The sequence below is a fragment of the Symphalangus syndactylus genome, chromosome X, assembly GCF_028878055.3.
Source record: "Symphalangus syndactylus isolate Jambi chromosome X, NHGRI_mSymSyn1-v2.1_pri, whole genome shotgun sequence".
Classification (NCBI taxonomy): domain Eukaryota; kingdom Metazoa; phylum Chordata; class Mammalia; order Primates; family Hylobatidae; genus Symphalangus; species Symphalangus syndactylus.
Window position 1 is genome coordinate 122,627,546 of NC_072447.2, and position 20,452 is coordinate 122,647,997.

At 41.4% G+C, this 20,452-nt stretch overlaps 1 protein-coding gene across 2 annotated transcripts in view; it reads right to left on the reverse strand.

Moving 5' to 3' along the window:
- The window catches only part of KIAA1210 (KIAA1210 ortholog), a 49,339-nt gene extending 29,159 nt beyond the window's left edge, over positions 1–20,180 (reverse strand). The window contains exons 1-4 of one of the 2 annotated variants that reach the window (XM_055268938.2): positions 20,079–20,180; positions 15,958–16,028; positions 7,768–7,936; positions 306–432 (exon numbers count right to left, since the gene is read on the reverse strand). In XM_055268938.2, the coding sequence (XP_055124913.1) occupies positions 306–432; positions 7,768–7,936; positions 15,958–16,018 (357 nt within the window). In that variant the 5' untranslated portion in view covers positions 16,019–16,028; positions 20,079–20,180. Of the gene's footprint in view, positions 1–305; positions 433–7,767; positions 7,937–15,957; positions 16,029–19,846; positions 19,948–20,078 lie in introns of those variants that run through there. The other variant, XM_063634852.1, reaches the window with a different exon arrangement.
- Positions 20,181–20,452: the final 272 nt, after the last annotated feature.

Sequence of the window (20,452 nt, forward strand, 5' to 3'; positions counted from 1 at the left end):
GGGAAGTTGAGGCTGCAGTGAGCCATGATCATGCCACTGCACTCCAGCCTAGGTGACAGAGTGAGACCTGTCTCAAAAAAAAAAAAAAGAAGTGAATATGGCAATACTAATCAACACTGTGTGCCAGGTAATAGGCACATTATATATTTATACATTCTGTCGCTCAAGGCTTACAACAGCCCTGTGGGGGTAGGATCAGCTGAGAAGCAGAACCAAGTTCCCGCTCCTTTTAATTTTGGCAGGGTAGAGTAGGGAACAGAAGAGAAGTAGTCCAATTAGACACTGATGCTCGAGTCCACTATTACCTGCTGAGGTCTGCCTCTCTGGGGATCCATAGAAGGAAACATTTTACTTGCTGATCTTTCAGGCTCAGGACCCAACATGAAGATGCTATCATGGGATAGGGCTTTGCTCCTCATGCTGCTCTTGGCCCTGGACAGAAAGGAAAGGTCTTGTAAAAGCAACTCAAGGGCCATGGGAACTGAAGACAAATGTATATTCACAATATGGCCTACCATAGATACCTCAGAAGGAGAGCAGGGATGCATATGTGCTGACATAGAAAGTGGCTCATGAGATAGTAAGTGAAAAAGATAATAGTATGGTCCCATTTAATATATACACACATATATAGTTCATATTCAAAGAAAAAAGTCTAGAAGGATATCCACAAATTGTTAGAGGTGGTTCCCTCTGAGGAATGGCACACTAGGGACAGGAATGAAATTTTCATTTTCTACTTCATGTCCTTCTGTATAATTTTAATTTTTACATTATGAGCATATATCCTTTTTACATAACAGTCTTACTGAGATATGGTTTACACGCCATACATTTTGCCCATTTAAAGTATATAATTCAATAGTGGCAATTCCGGGGAATGGGAGGAAAGACCATGAGTTTTGCTATTATTACAGGGAGAATTATAAAAGATCTTTCACATCCAAATTTCTCTCGTGTTTTTGTTTTGATTTAAAAAAATATCAAAGATCTTCACAGATACAGGAGGCTTTAATTCATCAGATCCTTTCCTCTTTCACACAAGAGCTCTATAATATATCTATCCTATTTTCAAAGTCATCCTATGTACCACCTGCCCCTCCCTTCCCCAAGCTTGCTAAATCCAGATGAAAATACCTTCTGATTGGGAATGGTGCCAAGTTGATGATAATTACGTGTTAAGAAAAATCAGAAGAAAGATAAAAACAAATGAAAGGCTAAAGACATGAAAGACTCCTTTTTGGAGTGTGGTAATATATTTTACCTTTAAAAAATTTCAACCAAAGACATCACAGGAAGAGCAAACTACAGACCAATATCTCTTATGAATATAGATGCAAAAATCCTCAATAAAACACTCACGAACTGAATCCAACAGCTTATAAAAAGAATTATATACCATGGCAAAGTAGGATTTACAAAGAATGATTGGCTTAATGTATGAAAATCAGTGAATGCCAAACACTGTATCAATAGAATAAAAACAAAAACTATATGACCATTTCAATAGATGCAGAAAAAAATTTGTAAAATTCAACACCCTTCCATGATAAATGCACTCAATCTTGATAGAAGATATCTGTGACAAACCACGGCTAATATCATGGTGAAGGCTGGATGTATTCCCCCTAAGATCAGGAACAAAACAAGGATGACTGCTTTTATCATTTCTATTCAACAGTGTATGGGAGATTATAGACAGGGAAGTTAGGTAAGAAAATGAAATTAATGCCATCCAGAATGGAAAGGAAGAAGTGAAATTATCTCTATTCATAGATGACATAATTTTGTATATAAACTCTTAATAAATACACTAAAAATGACTAGAACTAATATATGAATTCATCAAAGTTGAAGGATGCAAGTGTATTTCTATACACTTGCAATGAACAATCTGAAAATGAAATTAAGAAAACACTTCCATTTACAATAGCAACAAAAGAATAAAAACTTAAAAGTAAATTTAACAAAAGATGTGCAAAACTCATAATCTGAAAACTATAAGACACTGATGAGAAAAATGCCAAAGTCCTGAATAAATGAAAGGAAATCCCATGTTCATTCATTGGAAGACTTAAACTTGTTAAGACGGCAGTACTTCACAAAACGATCTACGGATTCAATGCAATCCCTATTGAATTTCATGCTGGCTTTTTTTTTTTTTCCAGAAAATTGATCTTAAAATTCATAGTGAAATGCAAGGGACCACAAATAACCAAAATAATCTTGAACAAGAAGAACAAAGTTGGATAACTTATACTTCAATTTCAAAGCTTACTATAAAACTACAGTAATCAAGACAGTGTAGCACTAGCATAAAGATAGACATATAGATCAATGAAATAGAGTTGAGAGTTCAGAAATGAACCTATACATCTATGGTTGATTTTCAGCAAGGGTGCCAAGACTATTCAATGAAAAAAGAATAGTCTCTTCAACATATGATGCTGGAGCAACTGGGTATCCACATGCAAAAGAATTAAGTTGGACCTTTATCTCACACCGTATATAAAAATACTATAAAGACACAGGCACATGTATGTTTATTGCAGCACCATTCACAATAGCAAAGACTTGGAACCAACCCAAGTGCCTATCAGTGATAGACTGGATAAAGAAATGTGGCACATATACACCATGGAATACTATGCAGCCATAAAAAAGGATGAGCTCATGTCCTTTGCAGGGACATGGATGAAGCTGGAAACCATCATTCTAAGCAAACTAACACAGGAATAGAAAACCAAACACTGCATGTTATCACTCATAAGTGGGAGCTGAACAATGAGAACACATGGACACAGGGAGGGGTATATCACACACTGGGGCCTGTTGGGGGGTGGGGGGCTAGGGGAGGGATAGCATTAGGAGAAATACTTAATGTAGATGATGGGTTGATGTGCCCAGCAAACCACCATGGCACATGTGTACCTATGTAACAAACCTGCACGTTGTGCACATGTATCCCAGAACTTAAAGTGTAATTTTAAAAATTAACTCAAAATGGATTAAAGGCCTAAATATGAGAGCTAAAACTATAAAATTCTTAGAAAAAACATAGGAGTAAATCTTTGTGATCTTGGATTTGGCAATGGATTTTTAGATATGACACCAAAAGCTCAAGTAACAAAAGAAAAAATAAATAGATAAATAGTGATATGGTTTCGCTCTGTGTCCCTACCCAAATTTCATGTCAAATTGTAATCCCCACATGTCAAGGGAGGGACTTGGTGGAAGGTGATTGGATCATGGGGGCAGTTTCCCCCATGCTGTTCTCGTGATAGTGAGTGAGTTCTCATGAGAGCTGATGGCTGAAAAGTGTGTGGCAGTTCCCTGCTTGCACTCTGTCTCTACTGCCACCATGTAAGACGTGCCTTGCTTCCCCTTTATCCTCTGCCATGATTGAACTGTGAGTCAATTAAACCTCTTTTCTTTATAAATTACCCAGTCTCAGGTAGTTCTTTATAGCAGTGAGAACGGACTAAGACAAACGGATTTCATCAAAATTAAAAATGTTCATGCATCAAAGGTTACTAGCAAGAAAATGAAAAGATGATCTACATAATGGAAGAATATATTTGCAAATTATATATCTGATAAGTCTTGGATCTGAAACATATAAAGAACTCTTTCTTACTAATAGGAATTCTTTTTATTGAATTCTTAAGGAATTCAATAATAAAAATTTAAATAACCCAATTAGAAAATAAAAAAATGATGTGAATAGACATTTCTCCAAACAAGAAAGATATACAAATACATTTTCCAAAGATATACAAATGGCCGACAAGTACATGAAAAGATGCTCAACATCACCAGTTGGCACAGAAATACAAATCAAAACCATAATGACATGCCATTTCACACCCACTAGAATGGCTAGAATCAAAAATTCAATGCAGATAATAACAAGCATTGGCAAAGTTGTGGAGAAATTGGAACACCCATACACTGCTGGTGGTGCCCCCATACATTGCTGGTGTTAAAATGGTCCAGCCACTTTGGAAAACAGTCTATCAGTGCCTCAAAAGGTTAAATATATAACGGCCATTTGACCCAACAATTCCACTCCTAGGTATATACCCAGAGAAATAAAAACATATATCTGCCCCAAAACTTATACACAAATGTTCATAGCAGTATTATTCACAATAGCCAAAAGGTGGAAACAACCCAAATATCCGTTAACTGATGAATGGATAAAATGTGGTATAGTCATGCAATGGGCAGTCATGTGGTATAGTCATGCAATGGACAGTCAGTGGCAAAAAGGATGAAATTCTGATACATGCTACAACATGAATGAATCTTGAAAACATTATAATAAGTACAAGAAGTCAGTAAGAAAAGACCACATTCCACTCATGTGAAATGTCCAGAATAAGTAAATCCACAGAGACAGAAAGGAGATTAATGATTTCTAGGGCCTGGCAGGCGTTGGGGGAAGGTTGAATAGGGAGGACCGGTCAACGGGTACAGGAGTTTATTTTTGAGGTGATGAAAAAGTTCTAAAATTTATTATGATGATGATTGTACAACTCTGTGGATTTACAAAAAATGTTGAATTTTACCATTTGAGTGGTTTATTGTATAATATATTAATTATATCTCAATAAAACTGCTATCAAAAAAGAAATCAAGTTCTTGATGCATGATTTTAAATAAATGACCCTTGAAAACATACTAAGTGAAAGGAAGCCAGTCAAAAATAGCCACATACATATTGTATAATTCCATTCATGTGAAATGTTCACAATAGGCAAATCCATAGAGGCAGAAAGCAGATCAGTGGTTTGAAAGAGGAGAGGGGAATAGAGAATGACTGCTACTGGGTGCAGGGTTTCTTTTTACGGTGATGAAATGTCCTAAAATTGGGTAATAGTGAAGCTGCACACGCTGAAAGGTAGAACTTTGTAGTATGTGAATTATATTTCAAGAAAGCTGTTATATAGAAACATAAAAATTTTAAATGATAAAGTTATTCCTGTTAGGTAAGAGAAAATGTGTATGTTTATATAAAAGATGAGACTAGACACGAAAAAATAAAGGAAGAACAGAAAAAAATAAGCAAGTAAGCTGATACATGCTACAACATGACTGACTCTTGAAAACATGCTAAGTGAAAACATGCTAAGTGAAACAACCTTTGTATGATTCTACTTACGTGAAATATCCAGAATAAGCAAATTTATAGAGGCAGAAAGTAGATTAGTGGTTATTTAGGGGGGAAACTGTTAATTGGTACAGGGTTTCTTTTAGGGAGGGATAGCAATGTTTAAAAACAGATAAAATAAACTTTAAAATGTTTAAATGCCCTTTTTTGTACTTATTATCTTTATTACAAAACAATACATATATGTTGGCACTTAAAAAAAAATCTTCAAATGGTAACTAGAGTAGCAGCTTGGGCATTGTGGGGCTAGCACCCGCCCTGTCATTATGAGCCTGTGGGGCCTTCATATGGGTATATTTGATAATGACACACTATAAGGACAATCTCATGTTATGGGGATTAAAACAGAACCCGCTCTAAGATGGCTTGTGAGCCAACAAGAGAGGAGAGGAGAGAGATGTCTGCTACTTTTTACTAAACTCCTACTTACCTTTTCCCTATAAAACTCTGCTATCCAGGTGGCCCTGGCGTTGGAAGCAACGTAGTCTGCTTTATAAAACAGCAGTATAGCAGAAAATTACTGTGACTCTCTAGATAAACACTTAATGGGCATATATATGATTGACCCAGCATTGAGAGAGTAATGTTTCCAGACATCTCTATATACACGCATATGCTCAGTATGCACACATAACACGCTTTCATTCACTGCTGCTCTATGATCTACTGGCTCAAATCAGGTTCAGAACCAGTGTAGCATCTGTGACTACCTTGCCTCCTCTGCTTTTTACAGAAAAACTGAGAGGAAATCTTGGGCTATGAGTGGGCTTAGAAATGTCTCTCATTTCCATGCTGTGCATTAACCAGAGTGAAACTGTTGAATTGGCTCTATAGTGCCAAGCCCTCCCTGATCAAAAGATTAAATTAGCACCAGTTGTGGCCAAGTTTGTCAAAAATGAAAACTCTTGTCCACTTAACATATCTAGTGCTCATTGATCTGTTCCCTGGAGGCAAAAATAAAAATAAAAATAAAAACTCCCAAACAAAATCTCAGCCTCAATTAAGGGCAGTGAAGTATATTATTACAACAGCACTGATTAAGAAATCAAATGAAGGAACGGGATTTGTCCATTCCATCAGATACGGCTTAATACAGTCTTGGAAATAGATGCTGGTCCTATGGTACAGGCCAGGGGAAGGCTGGTCATAAGTTTCGTTATGATTGATTGCTTCAGTGAATGAAAAAAGCTGATCTCCCTTCTCCGGAGTGACATTTTCCAGGGTGTCTTCCCCTAGCACATTAAGCAAAAGACTGAGATCAGGGGTGATCTTCAGGCCCCCTAAGTTAAATTCTTTGAATTTCCTTGCACACACAAAAATCCCCCCTTCTCTCTCTCTCTCTCTCTCTCTCTCTCAGGTTCACGTGCGCACACACTTCTGGAAAGGAAGGAACAAGTAAGAAGGAGAAATGTAGAACTTTAGCAGAGATAATAAACCCGAATGCCCCTCCTCGACCTCCCCCTGGGTTTTAGCAGGGCTAGTCTTAGTCTTACTGAACACTGCAAGGCAATGGGCTATAATAGTATTACTTGTGAGGTACTACATGAGCCCCTCTTTCAAAACCGTCTCCCCTACTCCCAGTAAGACTACCTGAAATTCCTCACACTGGATGCACTCATGACAGTTGTTCTTAAGGAGCCATATATGATAACTATCAGGTCATTATGTTATAGAATGTATTGGGGGAGGTACTGGGGACAGTATAACATGTCAGCTAACTGCCTCATTCCCTCAAGGCTTTGCCTGGTTGGAATGGGCAGCAGGACCGGTGAGCTCTGTGGGGAGTCCAGATAAGTCTGGCATTTAAGGCCAGGAGAACAGGCCTAAGTAGAACTTCATAGAGGGGGATCTGATTGATCCAGAGACAGCTGGGGATCCTAGGTGTCCAGATAGCACAATAGGATGTGGAAATTTGGGCACTGCAGGTGAATATCTGAATAGCGGTGGCAGTGGTAGCTAGAAACACTCTTCCCTATGCCCCCTGTGACTATAGCATTTCCCCTAGTCTCCTGAGATGGAGGGAGAAAGGGATCTGGGTTGTTTGCTTGCATGTGTGTTTTTACAACAACACAGTGATTTCATGCTCATGACCCACCCCACTCCCATCTAGATAGCTTTACTATATGAGGCTTTCATCACTTGTCATGAGATCTTGGCTAGATCTGTAGTCTGAGAGCCAGGCAAGCAAACCAGACCAAGCCTCCTGAATGACGTAGGCCCTTCTTACCAGATCAAACAGGCCTTCAGCTCCTCATTGGCTCCAGGCCCCACATCTCAAGTTATTTTAGTTGCGACAGGCAGGGCTTCCCTGAATATCTGCACCCTCTTATTCAGTGCTCTTGGGAAGTGGGGTATGCATTTGCCATGCTCCAACCCACTGAGCTGTGCAGCTCAGACAACAAACATGCATATGCACACAGAGAAAAGCACCACCCCCCTCCCCCGGACATGACTGCATTGGCAATGGCGGCAAGCCTGGCCCCACAGGTGGGGACTCTTGGTGTCCCTGGTGATTTGGCTGCTGAAAGGTGACCTAGATCCAACTGCCTGCCTCTTCCCCTGTCCCCATCACTCTCCACCGCATCTGAGCTGACCTGGCCTTAGTTGGCTGATTTTCCCGAACAGGCTCCCGAGAAGAGATGTTAATGTTGCTGCTGGACAAGCTCAGTTCTAGCATTTCTTCTTCCTGGGTATCTTCGGCTTCTGTTTTCTTCTTCTTACCAAAAAAGCTCTTAAGGGCTTTAAATTTGAATTTCTTCTTTCCTGGAAGTGAAAAATGAAAATGAGGCAGAGTGTGATGGTAGAAGGGAAGACAGGAGAGGAAATAGGGCCTTCATGAGAGGAATGAGGACCATGATCCCACCCAGGTGGCCTGCAGAGCTTGGACTCAACCCCAATGCTGACAGCACCCTTCAACATTCATTTGATTAGTCGTCCCCTTAATAACTCAGTAACAAAGTATCTGAGTTACTGGTAAAAGCAGAAGCCCAGGCCACAGCTTGTGATCTCTGGGCAGCCGCTATTCAGGCCAAACTCACTAGGAATTCACTTGCCTCTCAATTTCAGCTATTAACATATATACCTCTTTCTTTGTCCTAAGAAGTTCATTCATGTGAAGCAATGATTGAGCCAATGAAAGCACTTAGTACTCCCCTGACTCTACCCCAGTGGCTGGAGTCATTGCAATCCAATAGGAGAGCCAAGCTCTCACATGTGAAAAACACTTCAGAACCCTTAGAAATCCAAGTCTAAGTGGCAGTTGATACTTCCCAGCCTGCGTGCTCAAAGGATGCAGACCCAAAGAGTGAGTGCGGTTGGTTAGTGCAGTCCAGGAACACTTCCTTGAGGAAGGAATTTATGAGCAAGGTAGACGGCCAGGAATCAGAAACAAGAAAGGGCTGCCCAGGCGAAGAAGCTGCCTGTGTAAAAGGCGTGTCAAAATCAGATACCAAAGAGTTTTTCAAGGAGTTGTGTGTGTGTGTGTGTGTGATGATCATTGTGTGTGTTCTTCAATTCTTGCCAATTGGTTTGGATTATCTACAGGGCTGCTGCCCTTTGTACATGCAGATAAATGAGAGTTTGCTCTATCTATAATAATTACCAGGGCAGCAGTGAGGAGTGTGAGGTTTAAATGCCCTTAAGGTGCTGTTTGGGCTTTACTTTTTTTTTTTTTTTTTTTTTTTTGAGACAGAGCCTCACTCTATCACCCAGGCTGGAGTGCGATGGCGTGATCACGGCCCACTGCAACTTCCACCTCCCGGGCTCAAGCGATCCTCGCACCTCAGCGTCCCCAGTAGCTGGGACTATAGGAACGCACCACCACACCTGGCTAATTTTTGGATTTTTTGAAGAGACGACGCTCTAGAAACTAGAGTTGAGTTCTAGTCTCAAACGTGAACTCTTGGGCTCAAGTGATCCACCCGCCTCGGCCTCCCAAAGTGCTACAATTACAGGCATGAGCCACCACGCTGGGCCTCTTTAGTTTCTTAATAAGCACATATGTCTTTATTGTGTTATTAAGAAACTAAAGGGGAGAAGGGGGAGAGGGCTCGTGCTGCATTCTTCAGAGGCAAGGAATTAGCTCTTATTGATTTCACATGCAACAAGTGCCAACTAAATTGTCTCATTCCAAGTCTCAACTGTCTGGTTTCCAGAAGGTCTCATCAGCACAGCAATTCTGTGCTGGCAATGAAGGGTCTAGACAAGGAAGTTGCCAATGCAGCAGCCATCATGAAAGGCTTAATGGTGTAATGGAAAGCACCATCCAAGAGTCAGAAAATTCTGGAATCCCAGGCTTGAATTCACTATCAATTAGCTCTGTGACCTGGAGTAGGTCACTCAACCTCTCTGGGACTCAGCAGGAAAATTAAAGGATGGCACCTGATCAGCATCTTCCAAAGTGTGTTCAGAGGGATGCTCATAAGGTTTGTTGTATGAGAAAGGGATCCATAGTCCAGTCAATCTGGAAAATTCTGGATTAGACAAAGTTCAGTACCCTGCTTTTCAACAAAACTTTTCTGAAACTTCAAAATGGTTATGTATATGGTGAAGTTCCAAGAAAGCAGGCAACAATATTGTCTCCCAATGTGTGTAAGTAGAATGTCTGGCAAAAAACACTTTGAGAAATGCTGAACTAGAGTTCCTTTAGCTCTGAAGTGCTATGACCTATTTGTGCACCGATTACTCCTGAGCCTGTCAGGGTAAAGGTTCCTAAACTTCAAGGCCTGCCTTAAGTCCAGTTTCCCACCAATCAGTGAAACTCATGCTTCTCTCTATCTTCTGAACACCTAAAACTTGGCTGTTAGCATCAAAAGTTTTGCATCTGAATGTTCTTAGCCTGCTCACTCATTCATTCGTTCATTCATCTATTCAACAAATATTGATTAAGGTCAAGTACTTACCATGTTCTGGATATCCGCAAGAAAGAAAAAAGTTATAGCTCCCTATGTCTTAGCTACTGCCCCTGCATCAAGGCTGTAGGCAAGCCCTCCTCAGCATCCCCCTTAGCAACTAGCACAGTGAAAAAAATGCAGTGACAGCTATGTCCACTGGGGGGCGCAGAATACCAACACAGCTTGTCACTTCTTTGACTTGAGACCACTGAACAGAGTCATCCTTCAGCATGCTATAATTTAAACACTGGCCCTTATAGACTTCATGTCTAAAACACCAAAAGCAATGGCAACAGAAGCCAAAATTGACAAATGGGATCTCATTAAACTAAAGAGCTTCTGCACAGCAAAAGAAACTACCATCAGAGTGAACAGGCAACCTACAAAATGGGAGAAAATTTTCGCAACCTACTCATCTGACAAAGGGCTGATATCCAGAATCTACAATGAACTCAAACAAATTTACAAGAAAAAAACAAACAACCCAATCAAAAAGTGGGCAAAGGACATGAACAGACACTTGTCAAAAGAAGACATTTATGCAGCCAAAAAGCATGAAAAAATGCTCATCATCACTGGCCATCAGAGAAATGCAAATCAAAACCACAGTGAGATACCATCTCACACCAGTTAGAATGGCCATCATTAAAAAGTCAGGAAACAACAGGTGCTGGAGAGGATGTGGAGAAACAGGAACACTTTTACACTGTTGGTGGGACTGTAAACTAGTTCAACCATTGTGGAAGTCAGTGTGGCGATTCCTCAGGGATCTAGAACTAGAAATACCATTTGACCCAGCCATCCCATTACTGGGTATATACCCAAAGGATTATAAATCATGCTGCTATAAAGACACATGCACACATATGTTTATTGCAGCACTATTCACAATAGCAAAGAGTTGGAACCAACCCAAATGTCCAACAACAATAGACTGAATTAAGAAATTGTGGCACATATACACCATGGACTACTATGCAGCCATAAAAAGTGATGAGTTCATGTCCTTTGTAGAGACATGGATGAAACTGGAAACCATCATTCTCAGTAAACTATCGCAAGGACAAAAAACCAAACACTGCATGTTCTCACTCATAGGTGGGAATTGAACAATGAGAACACGTGGACACAGGAAGGGGAACATCACACTCTGGGGACTGTTGTGGGGTGGGGGAGGGGGGAGGTGGGGGAGGGGGGAGGGGGGGAGGGAGGAGGTGGGGGAGGGGGGAGGGATAGCATTAGGAGAAAAACCTAATGCTAAATGACGAGTTAATGGGTGCAGCACACCAACATGGCACATGTATACATATGTAACAAACCTGCACATTGTGCACATGTACCCTAAAACTTAAAGTATAATAATAAAAAAAAAACACTGGCCCTTATAAGGAGTTGATGCAAATTATAGATGACATAGGTAAAGAGCTTAGCATATGATCTGGCATGTAGTAAGTGCTCAATAAATGTGAGCTAGTGTTAGGGACTCAGTAATTACTTGTTTATCAGGGCTGGATTCAATTCTATCTCATTAGAAGCAGCCCCATATCTATAACTGAATAGTGAACTGTACAATATGCATAATTGGAGGCAGAAGCCAGCATGGAGTAGAGCAACGAAAGATTATAGAACTGTTTGCTTGATAATTGCTGCTTAAGTAATTTCTGTTTTGGATGACTTGGGCAATTTCTTATCTACTAAAATTTGCCTATATAGGGGCATGGTTGGGAAAACTTGGCAATTCTACCTAAAGAGAGAAAGAATAAAAAATGAAAATGAAATAGGAAACATATATTTTCTCCAAGATCCCTTTTAAAAATGTTTTCAGAAAAAAATAATTTCTACAATAAGAAAATATTTAAGGCTGGGCATGGTGGCTCACATCTGTAATCCCAGCACTTTGGGAAGCCAAGGCAGGAGGATTGCTTGAGCTCAGGAGTTCGAGACCAGCCTGATCAACATAGCCAGACCTCGTCTGTATTGAAAATAAAAGAGGCTGGGCGTGGTGGCTCATGCCTGTAATCCTAGCACTTTGGGAGGCTGAGGCGGGCAGATCACAAGGTCAGGAGGTAGAGACCATCCTGGCTAACACGGTGAAACCCTGTCTCTACTAAAAATACAAAAAATTAGCCGGGCGCAGTGGCAGGTGCCTGTAGTCCTAGCTACTCAGGAGGCTGAGGCAGGAGAATGGCGCAAACCCAGGAGGCGGAGCTTGCAGTGAGCCCAGATTGAGCCATTACACTCCAGCCTAGGTGACAGAGCAAGACTCCATCTCAAAAAAAAAAAAAGAAAAGAAAAAGAAAATTAGCTGGGGGTAGTGGTTAGTGCCTGTACTCCCAGCTACTCAGGAGGCTGAAACAGGGGGCTTGATTGAGCCCAGGAGGTTGAAGCTGCAGTGAGCTATGACAATGCCACTGTACTCTCGCCTGGGCAAGAAAGTGAGATCCTTCTACCTCTGCCTCCCAAGATGCCGGGATTACAGATATGAGCTACTGTGCCCAGACAATTTATTGATTCTTGACAGGTGGATCTCATTCTGGCCTTCTGAAAGGGGAACAACTTTATGCTCAGAAGATTTAGAAACACAGCAATTGTTGCCCCTCTTGCTTCAAAATCCCATAGTGGAAGGGAGGAAAGCAAAGCTAGGGAATCTGAGTTGCAAACCTGCTTCTAATAATCCAGCAAAGACAGGGAGAAGAGAGTCAGCAGCTAATAGCTCCATTTGTGACACAATCTATAAACACTGAATAACCGGATAAAAACATGTCTAATAAACTATTTAGGCCGTAATAATGAATTCAACAAACATAATCATTGTATGAGCAGCAAAATTGTACATTAACACATTTTTATGTTCCTAAATTAACAAAATGACTAGTGACTTTGGAAATGTAACAGGTGCTGAAAGTTAAGTATGCATATAGTCCAATTTTCCCCCAATTTTCCATTCTTTTCTGGGCAGAAACAACTTATTTTCCCGCAAAGATTCAAAAATAGCTAAAGCAATGGGTGTCTCTTTTAACCATGGACCCTAGAAGGAAAAGAATGTTTCCATTCCATCCTGTAGTGTGGCTCTGAGTGTGGTGGTGGTATAGCTTTGTTAGCAGGGAGCTGGGGAGACACGGAGAGATGGTAACTGCCAAACATGGTAGGTTGGCTGCTGTTGCTCTAGGTCAGTGGCTTGAAAGCTGGATACGGCCTTTGTGACAACCCACTGCCAGACATACAATGTCAGTAGCAAGGGTCTATGTCTTCAGCCTGCTTTCCATTAGGAGACCACCCTACTCCTAACTGCACCCAACACTCCCCACCCCTGCTATCCCATGAATGGAGACAAGCCCTGGTCTCAGCCCTGGGAGTGAGATACAAAGCTGGGTACTGTCCATGTGCTATGTTGCTTTTGAAACCCTAATGGAATCTGAGATGGTTACCATGTATTCAAGTCTATAAATTTGGCCTTTGAAGCTTTCTTTTTTAAAGTGTGATGGGGGCACCTTTAAATCACCAGCAGTTGAGCCCTCCACAGGCTGTTTTTCAAAACCTATGAAAAGCACAAAGGGTAGAGAGATCTAGACAGCGGGTATGGGTAAAAACTCACATTTGTACCCAGCAATGTTTATATAGGTCACCTATACACTGGGTAACAGGTCATCACAGGGTACAGCAGTTGCAGTCAGTGAGCTGACAGCTGAGAACTGACAGCTGTCTGGACTTCTATAACAAAGCCACTGATTTCCCTGTCTAAGCCCAAAGACTATGCATTCCCAAACAGCAAGTAGCTTTCAACATACTCATCCAGTCAGAGTCTGCAGTGTGTCACATGCCAGAAAACAGCTCATTGAAGGCTGTTTTTTCTCCAGAGAAGAAAACACAGCTAAATCTAATGAGAAATGGTTGCCTCTAAGTTGTATATTTGCTTATCCACCATGCATACAGGCAGCCCATCTGAATTGAACTGAATGAGCTTTTAAAATACATCACATAATCATGACTTTGTTCTCTTGCATTGCTGCTTGGAAAGAAATTTTTTTGTTTTGTTTTGTTTTTTTGTTTTTTTTTTTGTTTGAGACGGAGTCTCGCGCTGTCACCCAGGCTGGAGTGCAGTGGCGCAATCTCGGCTCACTGCAACCTCCACCTCCCGGGTTCACACCATTCTCCTGCCTCAGCATCCCAAGAAGCTAGGACTACAGGCGCCCACCACCACCACGCCCAGCTAATTTTTATTTTTAGTAGAGACGGGGTTTCACCGTGTTAGACAGGATGGTCTCAATCTCCTGACCTCGTGATCTGCCTGCCTCGGCCTCCCAACGTGCTGGGATTACAGGCGTGAGCCACCGCGCCCAGCATTTTTTTTTTTTTTTTTTTTTTGAGATGAAATCTTGCTCTGTAGCCCAGGTTGGAGTACAGTGGCGCAATCTCGACTCGCTGCAACTTCCACCTCCCAGTTTCAAGTGATTCTTTTGCCTCAGCCTCCCAAGTAGCTGGAACTACAGACGCCTGCAACCACACCTGGGTAATTTTTAAAAATATTTTTAGTAGAAACAGGGTTTCACCATGTTGGCCAGGCTGGTCTTGAACTCCTGACCTCAAGTGATCCACCCACCTCGGCTTCCCAAAGTGCTGAGATTACAGGCGTGAGCCACCGCGCCCAGCTGGAAAGAAAACATTTCTAACTAAACTTTCTTCCCTTTAACCTCCCAACAGCCACCTTATTCTCTGGCCAGCCCTGACTAGTTCTAAAACTTCTAAAACTGTACTCAAATATTTGGTCTTACAAAAAAACAAACAAACAAAAAACAAACTTGAGAACAGAGAAAAGGCATTTCGTTGCTACCACTCTTCATCAAGATGTACTGTGCTGCCACCTTCTTTTGTAGGCATCTGTTTAGTTCATACCCAAAAAGTCAATTGGTTTGGTAGTTGGGTTTGCTTTGGTGAGAAGGCCTTTCACTCATTTATTCATCTATTCATTCATTAAATATTTTGGAGTGCCTAATCTCTTTCTCTCTTTTGCTCTCTGTCTCTCTCTCTCTCTGAGACACAATACTAAACAGTGATAACACAAAGATGAAGAAGACCCAAGCACTGCCATTAAGAATCTGTGATCAGGCTCTCAGCATCCCCTGCCCCACATCATGTGTGAAGCCAGGCCCCCAGGAAGCCACAAGGAGGTTCCCCCTGTTCTTCCAGGCAAAGTTTTCTATACCATACACCACTAAAGAAGACTCAGCAAAAGAATGGAAGAACAACCCAAAGAACTGTTGGATTCAATTCTGTCTTTACACTCAATGTCTCACATTGCATCTTATGATTTCCTTTTTAGTGTGTGTGTGTGTGTGTGTGTGTGTGTGTAAAGCTTATCATTGTTTAGTGACATTTGCCTCCCTTTCTAATTATTCCATGCATGATCACCTATCACTCGTAGATTGTGCCACAATTTAGGCAATGGACACATGAGTAAGTTTTGCCAAAGAGAATTTTTGTAAATTTAATCCTATTTAACAGAAGCCTGTGGAGGTATCTTTTGTTTCTACCTCCTTTTACTCCTCAACAAATTAATCTCTTGCTTAGATCTGAATTACTATCTACAGCAAAACCTCAGCTGAATTTGTCAGATCATGGTCTGTTCTGATTGGTTTTTTCTGATGAAGGAGAAAAAGCCTTAGTAAGTAAAACCTGGTAACCATTTTCAAAGAAGATTGCAGGACCTCAGGCAAATCTTTGACTGTCAGAGTTGGAGGTGCCAAAGAAGAAATTAGAAAACTGAAAAGTAAAAGTAACTGAGTCTAATGATCTGAACTTGTTTTCTCGTGCCTTGCTTCTTTGTTCTAGGAGCTAAATAAACACAGTAAACAAATCTAATTCTGGTTATCAAAGTTTTATTGGGTTACTTACCCTCATCACCGGCCTCCAGAACATCCAGACTGTCAGAAATTTCACTTAGTGATTCTGCCATTGTAGGATGACTAAAATAAAATACAAAGCAAAAAAGCAAAAGACCATCATTTGATATTCAGGGCATAATGCAATCCTTTCACCCTACCCCTTATCCTTCAGTTATATTCTTAAAATAGCCTAGAAAACATATACAAATGGAATTGCCTTTACAGAGAATTATCCTTCCTTTAAAAAAGACGATTCCGAAAGATTCCATTTACATAAAATGTCCAGAATAGGCAAATACATAGACACAGAGAATGTCTTGCTTAGACATCCTCTTAGAGGATGTTTTTTGTTTTGTTTTGTTTTGTTTTGGTGGGGGGGTGGTAAAGAGTGCAAGATTTCTTTTTGTTTTGTTTTTTGGGTTTTTTTGTTGTTTTTTTTTTTTACAGGATCTGGCTCTGTTACTCAGGCTGGAGTGCAGTGGTGCGATCACAGCTTACTGCAGCCTCAACCTCCCAGGCTCAGGCAAAACTTTCACCTCAGTCTCCCAAGTAGTTGGGACTACAGGCACATGCCACAACACCCAACTAACTTTTGAATTTTTAGTATGGACGGGGTCTTGCTATGTTGAACTAGAACTCCTGAGCTCAAGCAATTCTCTTGCCTTGGCATCCCAAAGTCCTGGGATTACAGGCATGAGCCACTGTGCCCAGGTAGGGTTTCTTTTTGAGATGATGAAAATGTTCTAAAATTGATTGTGGTGATGGTTGCACAAATCTGTGACTGTATTTAAAACCATTGAATTGTATACTTTAAATAGGTGACTTGTATAGTATGTGAATTATAGCTCAATAAAGCTGTTACCAAAAAAAGACAAATGCAAAAAACCTGATCTATTGTTTTGTGGGTTGGGGCCCATTAACTTTGGATGCCTCTTACTATTCACGGGTATGCCTAGGGAGACAAAGTTGTTTTGATAAATACACAGAGCCATAAAGAAAAGACTGAAACATCTGACTACATGAAAATTTCAGGCCGGGTACAGTGGCTCATGCCTGTAATCCCAGCACTTTGGGAGGCAAAGTCAGGAGGATCACTTGAGCCCAGGAGTTTGAGTTGAGGCTGGGCAACATAGCAAGACCTCATCTCTACAAAAAAATTTTTTTAATAGCTGGGCATTGTGGCATGTGCCTGTAGTCCCAGCTACTAGGGAGGCTGAGGCGGGAGGATCACTTAAACCCAGGAGATTGAGGCTGTAGTCAGCCATGATCACGCCACTGCACTCTAGCCTGAGTGACAGAGCAGGACCCTGTCTCAAAAAAAAAAAAAGTAAAACTTATGAAAAAAAATAAGTCAATAAAAGAATGACAAACTAGAAAACAATACTAGCAACAAATATGACAGATACAGGGGCCAAATTTCTTTATTTATAAAGAGCTCATATAAATCAATAAAAGACAAACAACTTGGTCTAAAAGGGACAAAGACTACAAAGCAGTTAGCAGAAAAAGAAATACAAATAATCACATATGAAGAGGCTCCATCCTACTAATAAGTAAAGAGCTAGAAATAAACATATCAAATGAGTATTGTCATCTATCAGATTGTCAAAATCCTTAATTTGGATAATATTGCATTGCTGACGAAGGTGGGAAAAAATAGGGACTCTCATGCACTCTGGAGTAGGTAGTTCTAACTCTCTAAAGAACAATTTGGCAATACATATCAAAATTTAAAATGCACATACCTTTTGATCCAGGAACATCACTTCTCAAACATTACCTTATAGATAAATAGTCACACTTGCACACAATAATGTACATAAAAGAATGTGTATCACAGCATTGTTTCAAATAGTTAAAAATGGGAAACAACCAAAGTGATCATGAAAAGGATAATTCTCCCATGACTCACTCCATGTCATGCTTCTAAGGAAGCATGCCAGTTGATAATCAAACTTTTAGAAATCAGTGCTGGCATTATTTTTAGAGACAGAGCCTTGCTCTGTTGCCCAGGCTGTAGTGCAGTGGTGCAGTTATATCTCACTGCAGCCTCAACCTCCTTGGCTGAAGAGATCCTCCCACCTCAGCCTTCATAGCAGCTGGGACTACAGGCGTGCTCCACCATGCCCAGCTAATATATATAGATATATTTTTGGAGAGATGGGGTCTCACTATGTGCCCAGGCTAGTCTTGAACTCAAGTGATTCCCCTGCCTTGGCCTCCCAAAGTGCTGGGATTACAGGCATGAGCCACTGTGCCTGTCCCAATGCTTTCATTCTTGATGAAAGTTTGTGTGTAGGGGGGCGGGGGTGGGAGGGAGATCTGAGGAGCACCATAACCCAGAGAAAGGGTACTATATTCATCTGTGCCAGAAGGCCATAGAAAGGCAAGCAGAGACTTTGCCCCTATGATAACTCTCCTTGAGGTCTTGATGTAACTGAACGAACTATTGTAAAGTGGGGTTAAGTAGATTCTAGAATCCCCTTGCCACTCCAGATCTGCTCTGTTCCCAGACATAGCTATGCTGCCATTGCTGTTTCATGGGTGGGCTTCAGGCCCATCCTGTCCTGCTTTCTAGCTGTAAACCCCTGATGCATCTCCAGAGGTGGGGGGGCCAGGGGGCGGGGGTGGTGACCACAGGCTCTAAGGCTAAGGAGAACTTAAGAGTTCACATAGTGACGGAAGTCTTGGAGAGCAAAAGGTTCCAAATCACCATGAGAACTGACAGGGCTGTGGTGTCAAGATTGCTTCAGACCCACTTACTGTGATGCCCTGTGGTTCCCCCATAATTCCCCCTCACTGCCACAAGTAATAAACCCAATTTGTTCAACGACAGGTATGTTCCTGGCTGAAAGGTATTGATATTTTAAGTCACTCAACTTTTATCAGTTAATATTACAATTCTGCCTAAAGATGACTGAGTCCCATGCCCTCACGGTGATCAATAATTACCCCCCTCAACACACACACACACGGGGACAGATGCACACACACACCCTCTCCACTCCATAACCACACCGCCTTTCTTATCATATGCAGACCATCAGGAGAGCCCACATCAGTGGATTTACACACCAATGCATTGTCCTAGAATGAATGGCTTTACCCTTGGCATTCCTGTCTCTGCTAGTTTTCCAAGATCTGGAGATCTGGCAGGAGCAAAGAGGAAGGAAAATTCAACATCTGACTGGACACAGTGGCTCACACCTGTAATCCCAACAATTTGGAAGGCCACGGTGGGTGGATTGCTTGAGCCCAGGGCTTTGAGACCAGCCTGGGCAACATGGCAAAACCCCATCTCTAGAAAAAATACAAAACAAATTAGCTGAATGTGGTGGTGCATGCCTGCAGTCCCAGCTACTCAGGAAGCTGAGGTGAGAGGATCGCTTGAGCCTGGGAGGTCGAGGCTACAGTGAGCCAAGATCATGCCACTGCACCACTGCACTCCAGCCAGGGTGACAGGGTGAGAACCTGTCTCAGAAAAAAAAAAAAATTCAAAAGCTCTTAGGAAATTCAGAGGGAGAACAGGAGGAGTTTGTGTCACTGGTAAGTTCCTGGCCATCTTAATAAACACAGCAGCACCCCCACCCCTGCCACTTTAGAAGCCTTTTTAGACATTGGGGTAATAAACTATCTTAGAGAAGCCTGTGGGAAAAAAAAGCCCGTTAACCAAAATGTGGGGCCATGGTAGGCTAACATTGTCATTGACCTACCGCTGTCAAGTGTAGAAGATAGAAAGGGAAAAAAAAAAACACTAAAGAGAAAAATATGAAAGATGAGGGAAAACAAAGAAAGACGGCATCTTGGCTGCATCTGAACTTTTAGAGCACTAATAGAACCATTGCATTTAACCCTTGAGCTTAGACTGTCCTGTCTGAAATTCTTTGTAGCATACTTGCCTTATTTCCCCAACCAAATCCTAAAAGCCCTGAGGCTTTTAGCAGGCACTCTGTTGACAACGCCACCATCAGCCAATCCAAGTGGACATGTGGAACTGTCTCCTCTCCTAAACAACCCAGCAACTACAGCAAAACACAAATCTCCCCTTGAGTTCAAATTCTCCTGCTGTTACCATCCCATTCCTCTGCATCTCTTTAAAGTAAAACTCTTTAAAGAGTTATCTATACTTACTGCCTTTATGTCCTCACTTTCTATTCTCATGAGCTCTCCAATCAGGCTTCCAAACTGAACTGCTTCCAAGCCAGTCCACCAACACTGCGCTTGCTGAATCCATCAGTTCCTTTAACTTTCAGCAGCATCTGACGTGATTGGCCACGCCCTTCTTTTTGAATAATTTTATCACTTGTCTTCCGGAACACCACACTCCCTTAATTTTCCTCCTACCTTATTGGCTGTTCCTTCTGGGTCGCCTTTGCTGGATCTCTCTCCTCTCCCTGATTTTGAAATGTAGCACTGCAGGGTTCTGTCCTTGGCTCTCTTCTTTGTCTACAATCACTTCCTAGAACCTCACCATTAAATAGAAAAGTTAACCTGAGCAGAATTGC